The following is a 24,160-nucleotide window of genomic DNA, read 5'->3' on the forward strand; positions in this document are numbered from 1 at the left end:
CCTTTTCCTTTATTTTGAACATCCACCGGCCTCGGAGAATGATATGCACCAAAGGACGCCCGATAACTCTCCACAAAGCAAGCAGAAGCTGAAACTGATTCCTTTCCTTTACCAAAGATCAAATCATTTCTTAAATGCCAGGTCCTCCAGAATAAGAATATAATTTGGTCTCGCATTACGGGGTTTAATTGACTCAGGAGAACAATAAACCAATCATACCCCGTATATCTGAAAACCTCCTCATCAGGTAGAGCCCAAATGTTCCTCATGGCCATGCGAAGCGCACGCGCCTTCGGGCACAAGACAAGCGCATGGAAGGTATTTTCATCCTCCATGCCACAAATAGAACACGTACTAACAGAGGCTTGATGATGCGCCACTCTATTAACCTGTACGGCCAAACTATTGGAAGCAACCCTCCATGCAAAAATACGAATCTTCTGAGGAATGTTTGCCTTCCAAATAATATTCCAAATTTTCCTCTCCGTCCCTACCGCCTCACTGGATTGCCCCTCATCCTCTTTTTTATCCTTAAGGGTGAGCGCTAACTTGTACGCACTCCTAACTGAGAACAACCCTGACTTTTCATAATGCCAAGCAACAAAATCTGCCTCCCCATTTGATTGGATCCGCATCCTCAAGATCTCATCCGCGTCATAAGGGTAAAATAAATGCCTAACCAGCTCCTCATCCCATCTCCTTTCTCCACTCATGAACAATTCCTCAACCCATTTAACTCTAGTTCTATTCTTCTTTGCAGAGATTTTAAGTCCAGAAGCTCTAGGAAGCCAATTATCTCTCCAAATATGAATATTAGCCCCATCACACACTCTCCAAATAACTCCGGATTTAAGCAGCTCCAACCCATGCAAAATACCTTGCCATGTGAGAGAGGCCGACTGCGGGAAAGCTGTGTCTAAAATATGCCCCTGTGGATAATATTTTGCCTTGATCACTCTGGCACACAGAGATTCCGGATTCACCACCAGCCTCCATGCCTGCTTCGCTAAAAGAGCCTGGTTAAATAATCTGAGATCCTGAAAACCCATACCACCCTCCGCTTTAGGCTTTGTCATCTTATCCCAAGCCAACCAATGAGTCTTCCTTCTGTTTTCATCATCCCCCCACCAGAAATTCCTTATAATCTGAGATAATTCCTCGCACAGAGACGCCGGGAATTTAAAAATACCCATAGCATACACCGGAAGAGCTTGCAGAACAGATTTAATCAACGTTTCTTTCGCCCCACAAGAAGCATATTTCTCTATCCAGTCCGATAGTATTTTGAGAGCTTTGTCCTTAGTGGATTGAAATTTGCCCGCCTTCATTCGACCTTGAGGCACCGGTAAACCAAGATATTTGTCCTCAAATCCTTCGGCGGTAATGCACAAAATTACCATAACAGCCACTTGAACTTCCATACTACATTTTTTACCAAACATGATAGAGCATTTATCTGGGCTCAACAATTGGCCGGTCCCTTTCTCATAGGTTGAAATAATAGTTTTAATTGTCAACGCTTGATCAATGGCTCCCTTGAAAAATAAAAGACAGTCTCCTCCTACACTGGTTGACTGCATGCTGTAAGGAAAATTTGATGCCGCCTATTAATCTCTAGTTCCAACAGAAGCTGCATAGGCCCTCTGGGGATGCCAACCAGCACCGCCGAAGTGAGGACAAGATAGGAAGATCTTACTCTACGCCGCCACCGTCATCACCTTGCCACTGCCAGTCAGACACACGGACTCCATAGGGAAAGCTAGGCAACCAAAACTACATGGCCAACCCCCACCTCCTTGGCGCCGGAAGGCACACAGAGGCAAGGGGAACCGGCGAACGATAACAGTGTGCAAGCGAGGAACCCTAGCTCTGTCGTGAGAGGGGGGAATTTGCAAGACAAATGTACCATTATTTTCTATTGAAGTCTTGACATTGTAGTTCGACTCAGTTTGCGGTTGCTAAAATACGATGTGCTACTGAAACATGGAATCTAAAATGGTTCGACAATATATTGAAGTTCTGACATTGCATTTGTCGTCCCAAGTTTATTCTTCTTGTGCAATTTAGAAACACATGTTCACCCATCACAATTTGTGTATTTTCCTCGTTACAACCTTTTTATGGGATATAAACCCAATATATCATAGTGAAAGCAAGGGCATGGCAGCGCGCCAGCGCCGCCTTCGGGAGCAAGATGAGTGGGCCCCATTACGCCGGGACATTCCTGTGTCGTTGCCTATTGGTCACCTTTTTTTTTGGTGTGGATGAAAAGTCTGGTCAACATGTAAACTGGTTCGGTTATAACCAAGGTGTGATTTTTTTCTCATTAATTCTGCACGCTTCATACACAAAGCAGCGCGGTTTATTGCACTGTCAAAAAAGGTAAAAGTTCATTAGCAACTGTGAGTTCAATTAAGCCGTCCGGGTGCGGCATAGCAAAATCCCCGGCCGCTCTATATATACCACTAGCCAAGGCCCCGTATCAAAAACCCATCCTATCCCCCGCAGACCGCAGTCCACAGCACTCTCTCTCTCCTCGCCCCTCCTCAGCCCACACGCCTCCGACCGCGCGCCGCACGCACCGCCGCAACAGGAGGAGCGGCGTCGGCGACCTCCCCAGCGCCGCCAGCCCCAGCCCGCCACCCGCCTCCATGGGGTGAGCAGTCTAATCCATGCCGCCTCTCGTGATCTCGTCTGCCTCCCTCGGTAGGCGCGCGGCCAGGGCTTCTCGTCGCCGTCGTCGGTGCGGCTTAGGGTTCGGGCCGGAATGCTTCGATTCGGGAACGGGGCCTCACCTACTATGCGATCACGACGTGCTTTTGATGTGCTTGCGGTTTCGACGGGGTAGCTTAGCTCCTCAGCCTTGAATTCGATGCTCCTCCTTTGGCATTCATGCCCGAATCTGTGATGGGGTCTCGATCCGGTGCAATTACGGTGTGGGTTTGGAGTAGTTGTTTCTCCCTTGATAAGCATGCTCGGATTAGGTAACGGAATGTTCCTCTAGAACTGTGGTTGCGACTGGTAAGCGGATTTGACGGAGGAATCCGCAGCTGGTTTGGTAATTAGGAGGATTCGGAGCAATGCAGTCGAATTGTTGGTTATTTGGACTGCCTGTTGGGTTCAAATCGTCAGTTCTGAATCTACACACAGGATCCTGCATTTTTTTGGCGTGATCCTTTCTATTTCAGGGCACTAGTGGATTCCATGGACGCCTGTGGGTTGTTCCTGAAATGTTGCACCACGTAGATTATTGGTATTCGTGAAATGTTGCAAGTTTTGTGATAATTTAGCACCCCAGGGACTGTAAAAATGGGACAACATTGTAGCATGTGGCCTGTGTCGTTGATCTCGTTGCATTTATGAAATACACTGCTTGTTTTGTGCTCTTTTTTTTGTAACATTAGGGACTGTAAAATGATACAAAGTTGTAGCTATCCATAAATTGTCAGTAATCATGAACCACTGTTTGATTGCTGCTTGCTGAACAATTTAGTTGAAATAAGAGTTTCTCCTATGGCGTGCATGCATGCTCCGATCAGTTAGCAGGATATTCCTATACTGTGATTATGGTGTGGTTAGCGAGTTTGGCGGAGGAATCACCTGATTTGGTAATCGTTGGTATTAGGTAATTAGGAGGATTTGGAGCAATCTTGATTTTTTTGGTTATTTGCGCTGCTTGTTGGCTTGTACTAATTGCCAGTTCTGAATGCACACACAAGATCCTACATTTGCTTGGCATGATCCTTTCCATTTTCAGAGCACTTGTTGACTCCATAGACTGTAAAATGTTAGTACAAGATTATGGCCTGTTGGTTTTGATGTTCCTGACATGCTGATGCCGTGGCCTGTAAATTGTTGGTATTCAAGAAGTGCTGCTTGCTCCTTAGGGACTGTGAAATGCCACGACATTGTTGCCTGTGCCCTGTGGGTTCTGTTGATAATCCTGAAATGTTGTATTCATGAAAAATGCCGCTTGTTTTCTGTTTCTTAAACACCTCAGGGAATGTAAAATGCCACAACACTGTAGCATATAGATAAATTGTCATGAATTACTTCTTGATTGGTGATTGACTGATTGCTGAACACGCTAGGGACCGAATGGTCTGTGACCTGTTATATATGTGAAGTGCTAGGGATTTGAACAGATTGGTCACGACTGTTATACTTAGTTGAATAGCCATTGCTGACATGTTTTGATTTACCTCTCATAGTGAACTTCAATGCACCTTTGACTGTTTACAATATTCAGGGAATGTCTCATATGTAAATGTAATATGACACTGCTATATAATTGCTTATAGGCTTATAGCTTCTGTTGGAGAGTGGTGGCGTTCATTTTTGTGGTTTTATCACTCTTTTCAAGTGGGTCTACTCATCAGTCTATTTTTCACAATCCTTTCTATCACAATAAAATGTTGGACTAAATATTCTAGCTATCTGGAGAGCTGTTTGAGGATCAACTTCATATGGCTGTAGCATCTTATCGCTTTGTTCAGATCAATTAATCTCAGCATCACGGATATCAGCTGGAGCACATTTATGTATATATGCGTATGCTGCCATGATGCATTTGCTTCTGTGTTTCTTTTAGGGGCATTTGCTTGTGTTGGGTTTCAAGTTATAGCTCCGTGTCTCATAGATAATTGAATATTGGCCAGCGTTTGATTCAAGCTAACGATCTCTTTGTTGGTGGCGTTGCAGTAAGTCTAAGAACAGGAAGGAGAAGCGGCCCGGGCTGGCGGAGAAGCAGGCCAGGGTGCGCAACGTGGTGAGCATGGGGTACGACCCCGAGTGGGAGGATGAGGCCATTGGCAAGATGGCCGAATGTGAGCAGCATGCGGCTGAGAAGGCCGCTCTTCGTCGGGCTGCCATGGCCACCTCCCGCCACCAGCACGTCCCCCCGCCGGGAGCGCCTGCCATCCCGCCCGCTGCACCACCTGCCATGGCCCCACTGGAGGCCGATCCCGCCCTTGCGCCCCCTGCACCACCCGCCATGGCCCCGCTGGAGGCCGGTCCCGCCCTTGCCCCTCCTGCAGAGCCTGCCCCTGCCATAGCCCCGCCTGCAGTGCCAGCGGCGGGTGGTGCCCCCGTTGTGTAAACACCACCACTGTGACGGTACTTGCTCAAGCCGTAGTAATTCGTATAGTCTGGTGTTCTGCGGTTATGACTTGTGAAGAGACGGCAATGTAGAGTAGGATGCTACTTGGTGAAACGTGCAGGCACTTCTCGGTTTGTTATCTGATAATCGCTTGGATGCTAAGAAGAAAGCTGTGACAGCAGTTCGCAGTTGGTCACATATCTGCATGACAGGCCAGAAGCCTTGAATCTTGGTCCATTTCTAGGAAAGAAATCGGATGCAGCGCTGCACTACGATATCACATTTTACTGATATTGAATCTTGCATTGGTTTGTAGAGACAAAAGCTAGTAGTGTGATTACTGCAATATATGATATGAATGCATGCTTGGATTTAAACATTCATCAAGTTTTTGCAAAGAGGATTTTCCACATCTACGCTGGGTCCACATGTTTGCATGATGTTTGTGTATGCCAAGTTTGATTACTTTTTATTAGTTGGACGGTTGATGCAGGCTAGCTACTCCCTCCGTCCCATAATATAAGAGCGTTTTTGACCGAGGGAGTAGTTGGGAAGGTGCATAATCGTCTTAAATCTGGTGTTGAATCCTTCATGGTGAGGAAATAGATACCTTTGTACTCCCTCCGTTCCAAAATAGATGACTCAACTTTTACTAAAATTAGTACAAAGTTGGGTCATCTATTTTGGAATGGATGGAGTAGTTTCTAAATCTTGTTTTCTGCAATAATTTTTCCATTGATGTATATTTAGTACACGAACTTTTGAATGCTTCGTTGCAGTTTTTTTCTTTTTTTTGCTGGGACAAATTTTTTATGAACAAAAAAAAGGAGCTGGTGGTATGCACTAGACAGAAAGCCTTCCTACTAGTCTTCTCTGTCTCCCCAATTAGGGAAAACGTCAAAGCAAAGAGAATGCAAATTTTAGAGTCTTTTCACTTACTAAAGAGTGTTTCACTCACTTCACCCGCCTATCATATTGGCTCGGCTTTGTCTGTCAAGCCACCTTTCGCTTCCCCCCTTCGGCGGGGAGGTGATGTTATTTTTATAAACACCTCCTCCCATTTAAGAAAAAAAACTTATTTCGGGAGATTATTTGAACCTAACCAGAAAGATGGATGACAAAAAAGATTCCAATGTGGATCTCTGGCCCATGGAGAGATGTAACTTAATTGATTCCTTCCACGTTGCTGCAAGAATGCTTGGTTGGGTTTTGTTTTCCTGGTTGTGAATGATTTAGTGTATTAGCTTTCAGATTGTAATTTCATTATTGCTAATAGTATGCTTAATATATGTGGAGATTGCATTTTTGGTAATGGACCATGTGAAGAAATTATGCATGAAACATTTCATTGTACTAGATTTGATTGTTGAAAATGAACCACGAAATGGTGAAAAAGATTGCATAGATATTTATGTGAATAATGTAAATGTCACATAAAATTTGCATAAAACGCTCCATTGGCCTTATTTGAATGATCAAAAAGAACAATGTGTTCGTGATGGTGAATGTTTGCTGGTCCATGAAGTGGTACACATGGTTAACATTTTTTCTCAAAAAACTGAATTTCATTAAATCATCATATCGAGTTGATACAACCGTGCTAAGCGAGCACCCGGCCTCTGCATATCATGATGCACACAACCAACCTGTTCAAAACACAACATGGATAAAAAAGGTAAGGGCGAAAAAAGTAAAGCAAAAAAGAAAGGTGCCTAGGTTTCTAGAGGATATGTCCAAGGATTACACCACCATCCATTATGGGAGAAAACCTCTCCAACCGGGTAGATGTGGATGTAAAGAGATCCATGTCCTCCAGCCTCTACAGGATAGACCATATACACAGTCAACACGTACATGCACGAATAACCACCACAAAAGATGAAACAACCTTTTTTTTAACACACATCATTCCTGGATAGACAGGGATCCCAACATAAGACTACCACCCGGCGAGAATATGGGAAGAATTCGTTTTAAATGCATGCAACCAATTGTCAAACATATTACCTATACTACGAGGGAGGCAGGGGGTAAAGGTTTGGAGTTACCTGCATTGTTGACCACACAACCCTGAACAAACTTAAGATGTGCCGATGCTCAAGATGTACTAGATCATCGACTTGAGCTTCTCCCGAAGAAAATTTTGGTCCCGAAGCAAATCGTGAAGAAGCTACTCCTGAAGCAAATCGAGAAGATACCGATCAACAAGGCTAAATGGACCTCGTGATCAAAGGTTCTCTAAGCAAGTCCAAGTTGAAAAAAACCTCAACGACATCAATGCTCCAGGTCCACACACTCGAACCCTTTCTCTCTTACCTAACTTCTGCATGCATTTTTCGTTTGTGTCTATCCTAGAACCAACTAAGATTGAGGAAGCACTCGAAGAACCTTAATGGATGGTAGCAAAAAAACAAGAATTGCAACAAAGTTGGGACATATTGGTCAAAAGACCAGATCCAGCAGTGCACAATATCATCCCCACCAAATGAATATTCTGTGACAAGCAAGATGAAGATGGTCAAGTTGTGAGGAGTAAAGCTCAACCTGTCGAACAAGGCTACACTCAGGTCAAAGTACTACCGATTTTGGTGAGCCATATGCACTAGTGCACATCTTGAAGCAATTTGAATCTTACTTCCTTATGCTAACTATCATAATATTGGTGTATCAGATGGATGTGGAAAGAGCATTCCTTGATGGTACTATTGGGGAAGAAGTATACGTGAAGCAACCCCCATGTCTTGAAAACTCGAAGAATCCAGACAAAGTTTACACACTACATGGTAGAAAAAAGTTTACAAGCTTCACAAAGCACTCTATGGCCTCAAGCAAGATCCTCGAGTTGGGTATGTTCGCTTCAAGAGTGTTCTGAAGGCAAGGGGCTCCAAACCAAGATATGTTGATTACCCTCTATTCACTAACTTATATGATGGTAACTTATTTGCGTGTAAGATATATGTGGGCGGTATTGTCTTCGTTTGTACTAATCAATCTTACAACAAAGAATTTTACAAGATGATGGCCAAAGATTATGCTATGTCCATGATAGGAGAACTTAAGTATTTCCAGTCTTCCAAGTCTGGCAGCTCTTCTATATCCGTGTCCATCTTGGTCCGGCATCATGTGTAGTGTTTGCATGTGTGCGTGATTTTAAGCCACGATGAACGACCATGTTGGATATATAGATAAAATCCAAGTGCATGTATACTGCCGCAAGTTAAGACCTTAAGCCCTGGCTTATTCTGCTAATATTGCTTTCTCTCTTAGCGACGACAACAACTTGCAAGAATCATCTTTCAATTATCAATTCTTCATGTGGGTTCGATACACAGGGTCACCTCTGGAAAAAAGGCAGGTATTGTCTATATCCAAAATCGGTTCAATGGTAATCACCGCAAGGCCGCAAATCACCAACCAATACTTTGGCCAGAAAAGAGAAGCAAAACTTTTCACCTCTCGCACATATTGTTGAACACTTGGTGGCCATGTACCTCGGTCGCGGCAGCAACGGCCGAACGTGCTAGAGGAGGGGGGAGGGGTGGCTAGAGAAGTGCTACGAGCCACTGGACGTGGAGAGGAGGCGACGACATGGATGCCTTCATCACCTTCATCGCCACCTCGGTGAGGGCCTTCCCGGCCTCTGTCGGCTTCCTCATCCACTTGCCGCCGACCATTGCAAGTGTATGGCGAGCATCGTTATCTCGGGCGCCACTAGCCTTTTTTGACAGCACGACAGTCCACACCGCGTTTTTGGTGCCAATCTGCTTACTTCGCGCGGGCGGTGGCATGTGAGTCGATTCTGGTGGCGTAGCGCTGGCGGGAGTGTATAGCCGGGTTGCAGAGGAGTCATGCAGATCCATTCTGCCTGAATCGGGTCCTCCGATGACAGCGGTGGTGACTTCGGGCACTGATGGCGGAAAGAGGAGATGACCACGAGCGGGGATTAGGGAGGAGAGAAATTTTACTGAAAATGGAGACCAACCGCTTATATTTGAGAGAGAAGAGCTACTTGTTTTTTGTCTTAACTCCTCAAAAATTTGAGGAATTAACCAGGATGGTAGGTTTGGTTAATTCTTAAAAACCAAAAAAATTTAGGAGGTAACCGATTATAAGGGATTGGTTAGAGGTGTTCCAACTCCCAGGGATGATATGTTCACCATTTTTTAGGGGCTTGTCAAAACTTTATTGATCAATATGAATATTTAGTGGGATACAAGTTGGTTCACGAGGATTGGAAAGCCATACATGGCGACCCTCATCAAGCGAACTAGAGTATTTGGCTAGGCTATGACCTTTGAAGATAACATCACAACTCGTGATATTTGTCATCCTGGCATTCCTTCCTTGATGTTATCAACAATTGGCTCACAGTCGCATGCAACAATGACTATGTGATGGTAAAGGTCTTGAGCCAAAACTAGTGCTTCACAGCAGGCAATGGCGTCCAAAGTTGTCGGTTCGGTTACGCCCCGAAAAACCATTGACGACCAAGGAATCTTCCATCTTCATCCCTACACACTGCCTCTGCAGCACCAATCTCGGGAAAGCCCACAGTGGACATGTATCTTGGCATGATCAACAGGAGGCGGCTTCCATGAACTAGACCTTACAACAGGTTGAGAACCCCGACGATGAACGTTTCCAAGAATCGCCTTAGACAATCAAGCTCGCCAATGTAGCTATCAACAAATACGAGATGTGCACAACTGGGAGAAGATGCGTGTGCGTTGTATCACGTTGTTGGGCCTCACCCCATTACATGCTCTAGCAAGCGACCCCTTTGCCTTGTTCCGACGGGGAATCTGATTCCCCACGAGCGACGGGGGGTAGAGAGAAAATGTGCACCCATAGGACGTGAGCGCCCTTTGCTATAGGGTCGACCATTCTGGTTTTCCTCCCCACCAGTTTTGGGAAGGTTCTAGATCTTTCCCTGAACTGTTTTTCTTTCTTTCTTTCTTTCTTTTTTGTTTTCATATATTTTTTAAATCCAAAAACTTTTTCCAAACTCCTAAAGTTATTTCACTTCACGAATGGTTTTTCAAATTCATGAACTTCTTTGAGAACCATTGTGAATCATAAACTAAATAGGATGGGAATATGTGATTTTTTTCAAATTCTTGAAATGTTTTCATGAACTTTTTTTAAAAATCATGAATACTTTTTTTAATTCATAAAATGTTTTCATGAATTTTTTTAGAAAACATGATTTTTTTAAAATTCGCGATTTCTCTTAAATTCCTAAAAAAATAGATCATCTTCTAAAATACGAGGACAATTTAAAAATTCATGAACATTTTTCTAAATCCGAGAACAAGTTTCAAATTAGTAATTTTTAAAATTAGTGAACATTTTTTGAATTACGAAACATTTTTACAACTAGTGTTTTTTTCATAAAAATTTCGAACTTTTTTGATATCCCAAACATGTTTTCAGAAATTATAAGTAACATTTTTGAAAATCCCGAATGTTTTTTATGCAGAAAGTAAAAACAAAAATAAAAAAGAAAGGAAACAAACTTGGGCGCCCCGCCCCGCAATTGGCCGGCACAAAGCGTGCGCGTTTTGTTACCCCGCGCCGCAGGCGCGAAATAGGGCCCGCCAACTTGAGGCAGACCGGGCCGGGAAGCTGCTGCACTGCCCATTGCCGAACGCATCCTCACTTCCTTAGCTCGGATTTTCTCCGAACAGGCCCACCCGCCGCCGTCCTGATTTTTCTCTCTTTCTCTCGTCTACTTTTCCATCCATCGGAGAAGGCAGGCGGACGGGTTCCATGGGAGGAACTGGAACTCCAACAAGTTAACTCCCCTTCCATGTGTAGCAGCAGGCACCTCGCCGGTTTTTTCAGGATCGGCCGATGGTTCTGCGATTGGGTCCTCCGTTAGCAGGGAAGGGGAATTTTTCTCTCTCTATTAGTTTCGCTGGTTATACGGAGTTTTATATTATTAGGTTTATATTATAATAATTATATGTACAAATGATAGATTTTTGAACCTCCTAACTGCAAAACAATTCGGTTTTGGTCCGGTTTATGGTCTTATTTCGGAATAGCTGCCAAGCTCTTCTAGTTCGAGTCGGATTAGGGCCCCCTCCGTTTCCGATTAGGAGCTTACCGGAGCAGCAACTGCATATAAATAAGACAGAGCAATCTCGACAGACAAATAATACAAACGCGCATCGGTTTTCTCCCAAGAATCACCAGTGAGATTCGAAGTGCAGAAGACCCATTGGGTTCGTCATGGAGCTACATAATAATGATTCGCCTTGCCAAGTAAGTTCAAATTTACATGTTAGTTGTTATATAACGTGGTATGTCGATAATCATTCATTCTTTGGTTATCTATAAGCTCCTACGTGTAATGCGCGTGTACCTGACTAGTATATACAGTATATGTTTGTAACTCCTCTATGTCCGGCACTTTTGAATTTATTTACTCAGTACTAAATAAAACCTGTTTTATTTATGCAGCAATCAGAGGAGGAAGACAGACTCAGTGCACTGACTGATGATATTTTGCTGTCTATCTTGATGAGATCTGGCCTAATTACAGCTGCAAGGACAAGTGTACTCTCTACACGTTGGAGAAATCTGCCTTGGTTGCTGCCTGAGCTCAACATTGATGTCAAGGATTTCCTATCTATTCCACACCCAGATCCAATTGAGGCAAATGACATGCATGACGCGATGGTGTCCCTTACCAATGCAGCCAGGAGCTTCTTTGGTAAACCTCGAAGAGAGTCTACCGTCGCAAACCTGCGGCTTAAGCTCTGCTCGATCAGTGCGTTCTCAAGCGACATTGGCCCACTAGTGTGCGATGCTATCGACAGTGGCTTGCTGAAAGATTTGGATCTTACGATCTTCAATGAGACGGAACCGCGCGACTGTAATGATCCTCATATGCTACGGCTTGCTGACGACACGGATCGTTTCTTCAATGCCTACCCTAGTGTGTTCCATTGCCTCACAAGGCTTTCTCTCCACAATGTGTGCTTTTACAAGTTGGACATGCACCATCTCCTGTTTGACCGTTGCACACAATTGATGTATCTAAGACTCTTTCATTGTGACGCTGGGCGTGGCTTTCTGTCGAAGATAGATGCACCAAACTCAAAACTCCGTGTTCTGGACCTCGACACGTGTTGCTTTGGGAGGCTTGAGCTGGTCTGCCTTCCGAAACTGGAGAAGCTTCATTGGGATACTTGGGAATCTGAAGATGCACCATTGTCTTTTGGTTCTGTTCCCTCTCTTGGAGAATTACACCTTGCAAATGGGCCCGAACTTGGTCAGAATGTGATCAAGTTAAGTGAACTTCTACGTGGCACCACGGGCATACATACTCTAACACTGGATTTTATGGGAGAAAATGTAAGTACTAGTTGAAGTTTTCTATTCGCCATGTTTTCACAGTTATCCTAGTGACATCGTAGATCTGTTTCTCTGTATAGGTAATGACATGGCTGTGTTTGGTAATTCCCATTCTGCATGTGTGTGTGTGTGTGTTTGAGTTTTCTGTACGAGTAAATTTCGTGGAACTACAAACCTATCGGGTAGAAACTATTATGAAAACAAAACCTTTGGTATAAGCTTTTGGACAACTACGCATAGGTTGGCAAATGCGTAGAAAGCTACATTTTAACGAAACCCTGCTCTCGGACAACTATTGTATTTTATTTTGGTACATTCACAATCGAAGTGTGACTTTTTCAAAAAAGAATGTGTCCCAATTGATTCAATCATTTCTTAGAATGGAGCTCTCTCACCAAGTACATTTTGCCAATATGTCAGTGATTTTGTACTTCTGTGACATATTTTTTAACTATGTAGATTTGCGTTTGCGCATCCTATGAAATTTAATCCAAATTTATTTATCTTTGGCCAGCTTTGGATGCAACCTGAAATGAAGCAACTCAGCTCTGCATTCAGCAAGCTAAGGATGCTGTCCATACTTGGTATCTTTATTGAATTCGACCTTATATGGACGACAGCCCTTCTTGAGGCAGCCCCCTCTGTTGAAATATTACAAATTCAGGTGAGTTGTGTCGTTTCTGACTAAGAACGCTTTGCCAGCTTCAGTAATGAGTATGTTTTTCCCAATTTAAAATACTTTTATGATCTTCATAATCTCATATTCAAACTGTATGTTATGCTGTTTTTTTTTTTCATTCTGTACATTGAACTGCTGCTGAACCTGAAAATTTAAACTACAAGCCTATATCTATATAACTATTCCTAATGCAAATGCAGGTATATGACCATTTATGCGATATTGGTGGCCAGGTCAGACTGCAGCGCTTCCCTGAAAGAAGGAGCCCTCAGTGGGAGATGGACTGCCGCGGCTCCAAGAACCTTCTACTGAGAGAGCTCCAAATTATTTGTTTTAAGCCGCTAAAGCAGCAGCTGGCATTCACAAGGGCTATGCTGGAGCGAGCACCCAATTTGCAGAAAATAATTTTGAGAGATGAGTCATGTGAGGCATGTGATGACCTTGGGCAGCCGCCGCCTTGTTCTTCTGCAGAGCGTCTTTTCCCAGAGAGCAAGGATGAGCAGGAAAGGGTGGTCAGGCGAATTACAGATGGTGTGATGTTCTCAGGCCAAGTAATTTTTGATGATCGTAAGAAGCTGTAGATAGATACCTGCTTTCTGATGGCTTGTTATATTCAGAGGCAAATTGTTTTCCATATTTAAGAAGCTGACGAAAAAAAAAATATGAGTGCTCACTGTAGTTGTAGATGGCTTGTTAATTCGTGTTGAACGAATTATTAATAAATGTATGCACGATGCAAGCCAATCCTCTGCTATTTTTATCTCTCTTGATAATTTGTGCCCTGTAAGGTGTCTCCTTAGAGACAACATCATGCTGGACTTTCTTATAACTCAATGATACTTCTAATAATAGGTTCTGGCAGCGCTTTAACCTTGTTGTATCAACGTGGTGGTTGATTTATTATTTATAAAGCGAGAAGAAAGCTTGTTTCATTATTATAAATGGACTCCGCTATATTTTGGATTCACACATTGCCCTGACATTTGTCCAGAACTACAGATTATCTTCAGAATATGGCTGCAGCAACTGATAAAACGAGCAAGTCAAGTTGATTTCGATGCTTTTATGTATCCAATCACCTCTCGTACTTCATTCTTGCCACATACCAACTTAAGGATTTAGAACTGTGAGATACTACTATGAAAGAGTAAAATGTGGATTGAAGATTATTTTGCCTTACTGAACTGAACCTTGTGAAGTTTCCACTTTCTACTGAAAAGTCGCTTTTAGTTGAACAGCTCACATGCCATGTATTTTACTCGAACACAATCTATTTGTTCCTAGTTTCTTGTATTTTGTCCTGGTCTACTTTGAATACTGTTTGTTTTGAGACTCTTAATAATATGACTGCATGCATCGTTCAGATGCAGAGGCCGGGGGCTCGCCTCCTTTTCCAAAAAAATGTATTTTGTCCTGGTGCTGTTTATACCAACCTTGTATCGCCTTCAGAAAAAAAAGCTAAACATGGTAACTGTACCAGTTGTCATCACAGCTGACATTCGTACGTTTTCCATTCCTTCAAGTTTCTTGTATCTTGTCCTAGACTCACGTAGTGCTGGAGCGCGGCCGCTTAGTCGCCGGCCGTCGTCCTCCTGCACCGCCCGCCGCACCAGCGCGAACGCCTGATCCTCCATGGCCAACCTCGGCCGATCGCTACGACCACGCGGAGTTGCAGTTGGGAGAGCAGGGAGGAGGAACGGACGAGAATGCGACGGCCCCGTATTGTGCGGTGGCTTCAAGCTCGGCTCGTCCCTACATGTCACAGACAGCGAGCGGAACGAAAGGGAGAAAATGGAAGCCGTAATACTGGGCCATGGTATTTTTGTCGGGCCTATTGAAGCCCAACGGGCGATAGCCTGGCCTGACTGGTCGCAACAGCGCAGCAGAGGCTCCCTGTGTTACTCAAAAAAAAAAAGCAGAGGCTCCCTGCTCTTTCGTTTAGTTCCCTTTAGTACCACCTCGCTTGCGGAGGCGGGATGCGCAGCCGAGGTAGCTATAAAACAAGGGGGAGGGCAACTCTGAAACTTATACCTTTCTCGGCCTTTTGGCTAAGATCAAGTGTAGTATCTGTTCTTATCAGTTTAATATCTGATATGTGGGCCATGTGCCCATAACGATATTAAATTTATTTTTTATGGGGGAGGGTTCACCACCATTGGGGCTCTCAGGTGTCGCCTGGGCGTTGCACTACAGCCCATGCAGGCGCACCCAACCAAATCCAAGTTCAAACATTTATGCTCCTTGAAAGTTCAATGAAATTTTCTTGAACAAACTGTAGCATCCTTTTAGTCAAACTTGCTTTGAACAGTCTGTACCGCTTCACATTTCGAACTTGATTGAGCAAGGACAAGAAGTGCCACTCACACTGAAGGTAAGTTCAGGTTACCATGCTGAGGTGTTTGTGTTTGCTTTTATGTCTGTACCGCTTCTATTGACAGGTTGTTGATTTTCTTGCTGTCTGTCAAACTGGCCTACTCTGTTTATTTGGAACTTGTTTCAGCTGATGATGGGGAAAATTAGAACACCGCCATTCTGAACTTGTTGCAGCTTATGATGGAGCAAAGCTAAGATTAAGATCATTGATGTATTAACTCTCATCCTTTTTTACTGGTTAATTGCCACCTACACAAATAAGTAAAAGAATCTCAGCATTTGTTTTTTCAAGCGCTTCCATTATACATGTGATGTGTTGAGCTGAGCCACGACTGAGTAGTGCCTGTACCTGCCCAACTTCACATAAACTTGTTTTCCTTTTTGTAGGTGAATGAGTACAGAACTAATGTGCCAGTAATGTTGAAGAACATAGACCTGTATCATTTGCATTGCACGTAGATCTTGTATTATGCGTAGTTATACGTTTTACACGTGCTTGCTTAGGATCAAAGCCATTAATAAGATCGTACAACGTTGTATGATCAGCGTCAGAGGATGCTATCATCTCCTTGTTTTCCTGACTATGTTTGTTATGTATTCCCCATGTACATCCTTTTCCCTGGCCAGTCTTCTAGAGTTGGAGAATAGAGCAAGTGCTCTGAAGAAAGAACCATCAGTACCCACTGAAGCCATTGGTGGGCCATTCAAGCTTCTGAGCCATAACAGAAACTCACAACCAAAAAGGACATCTCCGTGGACGTTTGAGGGATAGCATGGGATGGCAAAAAACTGTCTGAACAACCGTCTAAACTATCGCAAAGAGCATGTACGGTCGATTTGAGGGTCTGCGTCGGAGATGCCCTGACAACCATATCATCATATATGTTATCTCCACTGTAGTTGCATTTAGCAAAACTTATTTATCCAGCAAATCTAAATTGCAAAATTAATGTACGTGTGCCCGTTTATAACACGCGGGTAATTATGTAGTAAGAGCATCTCCAACACTGTGCATCAAAATGGACACATCAAAAGTCCAACGTTCGGACGTATCCATGGACAGCAGATAGGGGGTGGCCATCCGACCCGGTGCTCCAAATGTTTGTCCATTTTCAAAAAGAAAGAAGAATAACACTAAACCAAATGTCTACCATGCGGCCTCACTTCGAATCATCGATCGATACCAATTCAACTATGCATTTAAATACTAATAAAAATGCCGGATGTTTAACAAGTTTTTAAAATTCATCAATCCCAAATATAAACCATACCTCTCGTAAGCGGCCTTCATCTCATACTTCTCTCCTCGAACTTGAAATTTTTCATCGTCACATGTTGTTCACCCAGATGGGCCCGCCTTTGAGCTTCACCCAACAATGTGTCAACGTGAAGGGCTTGCCCTCCGTCCTTTGATACACCGCGACAGCGCGTGAGGGCTATACAATGATGCGAACATCAAGTTGCAACATTAAGTGAATCAAAAAATCAACCAACATGTAGAGCAACAAGAAGCAAAACTTAAAAGTTGAAACCGCACAACGCCACGAGTGGATCTGTGGCCGCAAAAGAAACCATGATCTGTACATCATTATCCGCCCCCAGCCAACGAAGGAGCAGACGCCGACGAGACGCTGTTACCCGCACAAGTTTCCATCGTCGACATCTGGCTCCGGTGCATTCTCTCTTGCCCTTGTCATTTAGCTTTCCAACTTGAAAGTTTTGCCTGTACATACATGCGCGCGCACACACACGAGACAGCCGTCAGTTCTTGGCTTCTTGCGTGCCGCCGTTGATCGCCATGGCCCGGCGGCGGGTCCGGACCTGGGCTGCAGCCGTCGCCACGGGTGTGCTCGTCGTCGTCGTCGCTGCTGCCGCCTCTGCGGCGGCCGTGGTAGTCGAGGAGAAGCTGATGGTGGAAATGGCTCTCGTCCCGGGCGCCGCGTCGACGGGAGCAGGCAAGTCCACGTCCCCTTGAACATATCCTCTTCTCTCCCGCCGGCGGCATATTGTCTATGATGTGCATTTGCGTTATGGAGTACCAATGGTGGCGTGGCGTCTGTGTTCCACTGCAGTGTGCCTCGACAGGTGCCCGCCGGCGTACCACCTCCACCAGGGCTCCGGCGCCGGCGCTCGCGGCTGGCTGCTCCAGTTCGAGGGCGGCGGTTGGTGCAACGACGCGCGGTCGTGCGCCGGGAGAGCCCGCACGTCCCTAGGTTCCAGCAGCCTCATGAACAAGCTCGAGACGTTCTCCGGATTGCTCAGCAACGATCCCGCCATGAACCCAGGTAGGTACCTCAGCTCAATCCCTGAATTGTCTTTCAGTCAGCAACAAAGAAAACGAACACACACTTCAGAATTCTTCAGTTTCGTGCTTGCACCAAACAGTCACAACAATCCGGTAGGTAGCACTACCAACAACCAAGCTAGCTAGCTAGGTCCATGGTGAATTCAAGCTAATGGTCCTGCAAGGATCAATTGTTAGCCCACATCTGCATCGGGTTTTCAGGCCACTTGCAAAAAAATTGCTCCAAAAAATAAAAGTTTTTAAATCCTCTTCATTATTTGGAAATTCTTGACACGGCATTTGCCAACAATTCGAGCAGATTTTTACAACTGGAATCGAGTGAAAATGCGATACTGCGACGGCGGCTCCTTTGCGGGCGATTCAGAGTTCAAAAATGGTGTAAGTATGCTTCCACTGTTTTCTCGTTGCTGCATGCCAGCATGCATTCAACATAAGTTTGCTGCTCAGTGCTTGGTGTATGCCTCTACCTATGCAGTCTTTAGTCATGTACATGAGAGGCCAGAGGATATGGGATGCAATCATCACCGATTTGTTCCTGAAAGGTCTTGCGAAAGCCGAAAAGGTTCATCAGATCTCATCAGTGACAACCTATATATACCTTCTGCATATTTGTTTTAGCTAGACAACAATTAAGTCGGCCATGGTTTTGAGCATGTTCTGAATCCTTCAGGTGCTGCTCTCAGGCTGCTCAGCAGGAGGTCTAGCTACGTTCTTCCACTGCGACGACTTCGAGAAGCGTCTCCGAGGTGTTGCCACGGTGAAATGCATGAGCGACGCAGGGTTTTTCCTTGATGTGTAAGTTGGAGCAAATAGCAAGAAAAAAAAATACTTCTGTAATGTCAACTCTTTTTGTCAAATGTGTTGAAAGGGCTTGGCGTCATTTTGCAGGGACGATATTTCCGGCCACGGCACCGTCAGGTCTTTCTTTAACGGGGTAGTCGATTTCCAGGTCCTTTTCACTAGCAAAATCCCTCTTCCGGTCTTCCCACAGTAAATTTGGAATATCTCTACGATGCCTTGGACCTTCCTGTTTTGAAATACTTCTTGCAATTTTTCAAATTTCATCTAGGGGTTCAGAAGAATTTGAACAAAAACTGTTCGGATTCAACAGTAAAATCTTATCAGGTGAGGACTCTTTGGATTCCTATACTCTTCCTTGCTAGTAGAACCAAACCGCATTTTTACACCGTGCTTGTGTTAAACCATGCATAACTTCCCACCCTTTGTGTGCAGTGCTTTTTCCCGCAATATGTGCTTCGGAGCATTAGAGCCCCCTATTTCATCTTGAATTCAGCTTACGGCGTATATCAGGTAAAACAAGACATGGTACTACCTTATATATTTTTTTCAGCATCCGATCACTAGTAACTGCACATGCTTAACATTTTTTGGACAGTTTTTTCAAAATTTTGTGCCTCCTTCGTCTGATCCTAGAGGTCAATGGAGTCGCTGTAAGGCGGCGCTCAGTGGATGCAGCTCATCCCAAATTGCAACTCTCCAAGGTTACACTTTTGTGCTTTATACGGATCTGTGAAATGTACATTAAACCAACGGGCGCAAGCTTCTTGATTTAGTTATTTCCTTACATATATACTCTCTTAAAAGAAGATCCTTGATTTAAGTTGCTGCCTTGAGGACATTTCTGAAATCGTCTCCGGGTCTGAGAAGCGCAATGTTAATGGCTCTGAAACCGTTCGAAGGTGAATCGAAGGTGGGAATGTTCATCAATTCTTGCTTTTCACATTGCCAGAGCGAGTCTCAGGACACATGGTTTGCACCAAATTCCCCAAGACTACATGACAAGGTAGTACTAATAATTATTTACTCCTGTAAGAATAAGCTGTACTTGTGTATGTGGGCTTCTACCAATGGGCAGCATTTGCACTAAAATCTTTTTTTTTTCAGACAATTGCGAAGCTTGTTGGTGATTGGTTCTTTGAAAGGGGTGCCGCCCAAGAAGTCGACTGCCCCTATCCTTGTGACTCGACTTGCCACAACATTATACCATTTAGTTAGGTTAGGCCACTGAGTTCTAGGGTTTATGCATTCGTGAGTGGCTAGAAATTCTATACAAAATTCATAGATATGCATCTTGTTAAAACTTGTGCACTTGTAATTCATGAGATAATATGATCAAATGTCTTATGCACAAAGAAGGCATGCTACTACGGAACACGTGAGCGTTGACGCGTCAAAACCCGTCATCGGTGATGGGTGCAGACTGTCTAGCTTCGGCTTCTTGGATTGCTTCTCCGTAGAGCTTGCGCTCCAAGACATGGTTGACGATGGAATTATGCCATGAAAACATGCGTTGTCCCCCCCTAAAAAAAGGAAAAGTTGTTTGATCAGACAAGGTAGAGATCAGAATGCCAGGAAATGTGCAGAAGGCCACCTATATAGGGGCTATCCGCTAATTACAACTCCAATTATTATAGCCTAATTTATTCAACAAAACTTTAACAGTCCAAAACTGTTGGAGACCGCCTGCCTTTGCCTTTGATACATGAGAAGAAAAGGAAAAAAATAAGAATAAAAAGGATGCTTTCATTGAGAGTTGAGCTCAAGACCTCCCGCTTACTAAACGGGTGCTCTAACCAACTGAGCTATGGAAGCTTTTGCTACAAATTTAATTATTTACTTACACGACCTGTAACTTTTCTGATAGATCTAATTATACCAATTTGGTATTGAGAATGTTACAGACTTTAGAAAATTTGATTCAAGTCAAAACTAATATGCGAAATAAAAAAGAAACGGAGGGAGTACATTCTAAGAGCTTGAGGTAGACAGCATCATCGGAAGTTGTAGGTAGGGGTCACCATTGATGTTCCACTCAGGGCCAAGGGACTAAATCTGAAATAAACTCAAACATTACTGCTCCTAATGGATATGTCATAAATCACCAAAAACAAACGGATTCTATAACTCCCGAACGTCAGGATTTTAGCGTTTGGTCCCGAACGCCTCGAGTGCCGTCAGATGATTTGCACACATCTTAGAGCAGGTGACACTGCCAAGTCAGCTGAGAAGTAGTTCGGGATTTTCCTCTCAACTCCCGAACGACCGATTGACCAAACGACATCGTCTCCTTCTCCCCCCTCAGCCTTATCCCTTTCTTTCCCTCATCCACTGTTCCTCTCCACAGCGTCTCTGTGGATCGCCGCTAGCTGCCGCCAGCTCCCCGCGCCGCCGCGTTGGGAGGGGTCGAGGCCGCATACATCTGTGTGATCCTCTCCGGGGTAGAGGTGCAGTCGTGGCGGAGGCCAAGCGCCGCCCGCTCGCCTGTGCCGCCGCGGTAGTTGTCTCCCCTCCTCGAGCTCGTTCAGGCGATGCTGACCGGAGCGCGGCGTGACTCTGGTCCGCTCCCATGGACTAGAGGTGCGGCCGTGGCGGAGGCAGAGCGCCCCCTGCTCGCCCACGCCGCGGCGGCGGGCATCTAGGTCGTCTCCCCTCCTCAAGCTCACCGCCCGGCTCGAGGTGTGGTCGCGCGAAGAGGGCGGGCGCGGGAATCACGCGACGACGGTCGCGGCGGCGGCTGAGGCGTACAGGAGCAGGAGGAGCGGCGGCGGAGCAGCGCAGCGCTGTGCCATCTCTGCTCCCATCTGGTGAATTGGGGGAGGCAGCGATGACTCCAGCGATTCCCGGCGTGCACCGGGCGGAGAGTGGAGTCGGGGTGCCCGGCGATGAGTCCGCGGTGAGGCAACACGATGGGCTCCTCACAGACGGCGTCCATCCTCAGAAGGGAGCCCGACGGGGTGGTGCTCGAGCTTGAGCTACACCACGGGCGAGGGGGATCCGACAGGTCGATGCGCCGCCGCTCTCCTTCTACAGTTTTATGTCTGCATCTGTACAACGTCCCATTTCCCCCATTTTTACCTATGTCTGATGAACTTTGCTAGATGCTGAGTACCATGAGCTTTTTTGAACACATTTTTGCCACTGCTTGTGTATGGAATAGTCCCTAAATTTGCCATGCTACACTAAAATCTGAGTAGAACACAATTTTTTGTTGTGATTTTTGTAGTTACTAACTTTGCCATGTGAGTAGTACACAAATTTAGGTTTTTGGTCCTAATACATGGCAATTTCTAATCACGATTTTTAGCACAACATGGCAATTTCTTAGATTATTACAAATTCTCATACCATGGCAACTTTATAAATTGTTAGTTCATTCACACATGACAATATTTTTTATAGATTTTGTCTTAATATCATGGCCCATCTCAGATTGTTGTTTTCTAATGGTTATATGGCAAATGTAGGCTTTTTTAGTAACTATGTGTCATATAGTCATATGGCAACGAGGTGGTCATTGCATTTTACGGGGGTTTTTTGCCATGGAAAGTTAATTTGTTTTTGCCATGGCATTTTTTGGAGTTCTTTTGGGTTTTGCACGCCAATTTAACAATTGCCATGGCAACTTAATATGTGTTTTGCCATGGCAAGTGTAGATGTTTTCCCACATGTCGACCATTAATAACTTTTTCGCGACAACATTTTAGAAATTATAATTTATGGCAAACTCAAATTATGTTTTTCGCCATTTTGGGAACTCAAAATTATGTTGCCATGGCAACTCAAATTTTATTGTTGTGACAAATTACATTATTTTATTGCCATGGCAAAAATCATAACATGTTGCCTTCAATGGCTTTTGCTTTTCTAAAAAAATGAGTTGTGCCATGGCAAGTGTATTTTGCTAACGTAGCAAAAGCTATAATTTGCCATGGGCCGTAAAGTGAATTTGCCATGGCAAACAAATTCATAACTTTTGGCTTTGTAAAAAAAATGTTGTGGCAATGTCAATAGTTTTGTATTGATGATATCGAAATTTTACCTTCTATTGAAGAAAAATTGACAAATTTTTATTTTAATTTTCCATGGAGAAATTAATCTATAACGCCATGGCAATTTCTTTTTGAACCTCTATTTTTTCTATGAGAATTTTATTAATTTATTGCCATGGCAATTTTTACTGTTTTGACATGGCAAGTTTACCTATTTTTGCCATGGCAATATTGGATCTTCAAATGAAAAAAAACATGGATTTTTTTCTTTCAATTAGCCATGGCAATTTTTCCTATGTTGACATGGCAAATTTATCCGTAATGACATGGCAATTTCTTTTTTTAACCTCTATTTCTGTTTTTTTTAATTTTAATTTTTTATTTTTCCATGGCAATTTTTACCTTTTTGAAATGGCAAGTTTACATATATTGCCACGGCAATATAGGACATTCAAATGGAAAAAAAAGATGGCAAATTTTTCTTTCAATTTGCCATGGCAATGTTTCCTATATTGACATGGAAAATATATCTGCAACGCCATGGCAATTTCTTTTTTTAACCTCTATTTCTATGTTTCTGTTAAAATTTACTTTCTTTTTCCATGGCAATTTTTACCTTTTTGACATGGCAAATTTACCTATATTGCCACGGCGGTATAGGACCTTCAAATAAAAAAAAGATGGCAAATTTTTCTTTCAATTTGGCATGCCAATTTTATCTGTAACGCCATGGCAATTTATTTTTTAACCTCTATTTCCTATTTATTTTTTGTTAAAATTTACTTTTTTATTTTTCCATCGCAATTTTTATCTTTTTGACATGGCAAGTTTACCTATATTGTCGACCTTCAATTGGAAAAAAGGGCAAATTTACCTATATTACCTTTACATACATGTCAATGCAATCGCTAATGGTTTTTTTCATGTCAAACCAACTTTATGGCATTTTAACCTAATTTTCTTTGAATATTTTACTTTACATATGATCCATGACAATTTTTTGTCCCGGCAAAAAAAGGGCTTGTGTTTATTTTGTCCCAGCAAAGAAGGGCTTTTTGTGTCGCTTCTGGGCTTTTTTTTTGTTTCTACAGAGAAGAGGCCTGTAAGGCGGTGTTCCTAAAAAAGGGCCTGTAGGGGCAGTGGGAATGGGCGTTCGGGCTGGGGGCCTCTCATCCCGAACGAAATCGTTCGGCCGGGCTAAGATGGCGTACCGAACCTTTCGTTCGGTCTGGTACGCCCCCAGACCAAACGTTCGGTAGTTATCGACGTTCAAAACAAATTAAGGAAATCTAAGAGATGCACTTTCAGTTACTTTGGCAACTTTGGAAGTCGAAACAAGTCCTTGGTTCTGGCCATGCTAGGGAGGGATGGCAAGATAAGAGGAAGAGCATATCTCAACCTAGTGTCATGGCAAGACATGGTCAAGGATGAAGGGTTGAACGATTACAAGAATATCATGTGGCATCTAGTGTATTTCTTCACGGCGCAAGAATATCATATCACATTTGCCCATGACTTGTACGTATGAGGGATTTTGGTGCAGAATTACAAGT

General features: G+C 43.9%; 2 protein-coding genes, 1 non-coding gene and 1 pseudogene across 7 annotated transcripts; 3 read left to right on the forward strand and 1 right to left on the reverse strand.

Moving 5' to 3' along the window:
* The first annotated feature begins 12,824 nt into the window (after positions 1–12,824).
* LOC109766035 (uncharacterized) lies at positions 12,825–14,262 on the forward strand. The gene is made up of 2 exons (XM_073499372.1): positions 12,825–13,136; positions 13,340–14,262. Exons 1-2 carry the CDS (start codon positions 12,939–12,941, stop codon positions 13,718–13,720), a joined length of 579 nt encoding a protein of 192 aa, XP_073355473.1. The 5' UTR covers positions 12,825–12,938; the 3' UTR covers positions 13,721–14,262.
* Positions 14,263–15,166: 904 nt separating this feature from the next.
* On the forward strand, positions 15,167–15,352 carry LOC120965508 (U2 spliceosomal RNA; annotated as a pseudogene).
* Positions 15,353–17,148: 1,796 nt separating this feature from the next.
* Positions 17,149–19,970, forward strand: LOC109766028 (pectin acetylesterase 9). 5 transcript variants are annotated; one of them, XR_012183184.1, is made up of 11 exons: positions 17,149–17,467; positions 17,585–17,797; positions 18,116–18,195; positions 18,293–18,379; positions 18,488–18,612; positions 18,706–18,766; positions 18,886–18,942; positions 19,051–19,128; positions 19,214–19,319; positions 19,426–19,621; positions 19,723–19,970. XR_012183184.1 is itself a non-coding variant. In XM_073498240.1 (11 exons), exons 1-11 carry the CDS (start codon positions 17,311–17,313, stop codon positions 19,831–19,833), a joined length of 1,221 nt encoding a protein of 406 aa, XP_073354341.1. In that variant the 5' UTR covers positions 17,149–17,310; the 3' UTR covers positions 19,834–19,970. The 5 variants fall into 5 exon arrangements, 3 of the variants coding, with proteins under 3 accessions (XP_073354341.1, XP_073354342.1, XP_045085145.1); XR_005758082.3 differs by having other exon boundaries at positions 18,887–18,942; positions 19,423–19,621; XM_073498240.1 differs by having other exon boundaries at positions 19,214–19,318; positions 19,475–19,621.
* Positions 19,971–20,356: 386 nt separating this feature from the next.
* TRNAT-AGU (transfer RNA threonine (anticodon AGU)) lies at positions 20,357–20,430 on the reverse strand. Its single transcript has one exon. It is a non-coding gene; the product is annotated as a tRNA-Thr (tRNA).
* Positions 20,431–24,160: the final 3,730 nt, after the last annotated feature.

This window comes from Aegilops tauschii, chromosome 5 (genome assembly GCF_002575655.3).
Source record: "Aegilops tauschii subsp. strangulata cultivar AL8/78 chromosome 5, Aet v6.0, whole genome shotgun sequence".
Classification (NCBI taxonomy): domain Eukaryota; kingdom Viridiplantae; phylum Streptophyta; class Magnoliopsida; order Poales; family Poaceae; genus Aegilops; species Aegilops tauschii.

Coding starts and splice junctions, on each gene's coding strand:
- LOC109766035 (XM_073499372.1), top strand. CDS start 12,939: ATGAAATTTAATCCAAATTTATTTATCTTTGGCCAGCTTTGGATGCAA. Junction 13,137..13,339: donor AAATTCAGGTGAGTTGTGTC/GTTTCTGACTAA, acceptor ATGCAAATGCAG/GTATATGACCATTTATGCGA.
- LOC109766028 (XM_073498240.1), top strand. CDS start 17,311: ATGGCCCGGCGGCGGGTCCGGACCTGGGCTGCAGCCGTCGCCACGGGT. Junction 17,468..17,584: donor CGCCGCGTCGACGGGAGCAG/GCAAGTCCACGT, acceptor GTTCCACTGCAG/TGTGCCTCGACAGGTGCCCG. Junction 18,613..18,705: donor GCAGGGTTTTTCCTTGATGT/GTAAGTTGGAGC, acceptor GTCATTTTGCAG/GGACGATATTTCCGGCCACG.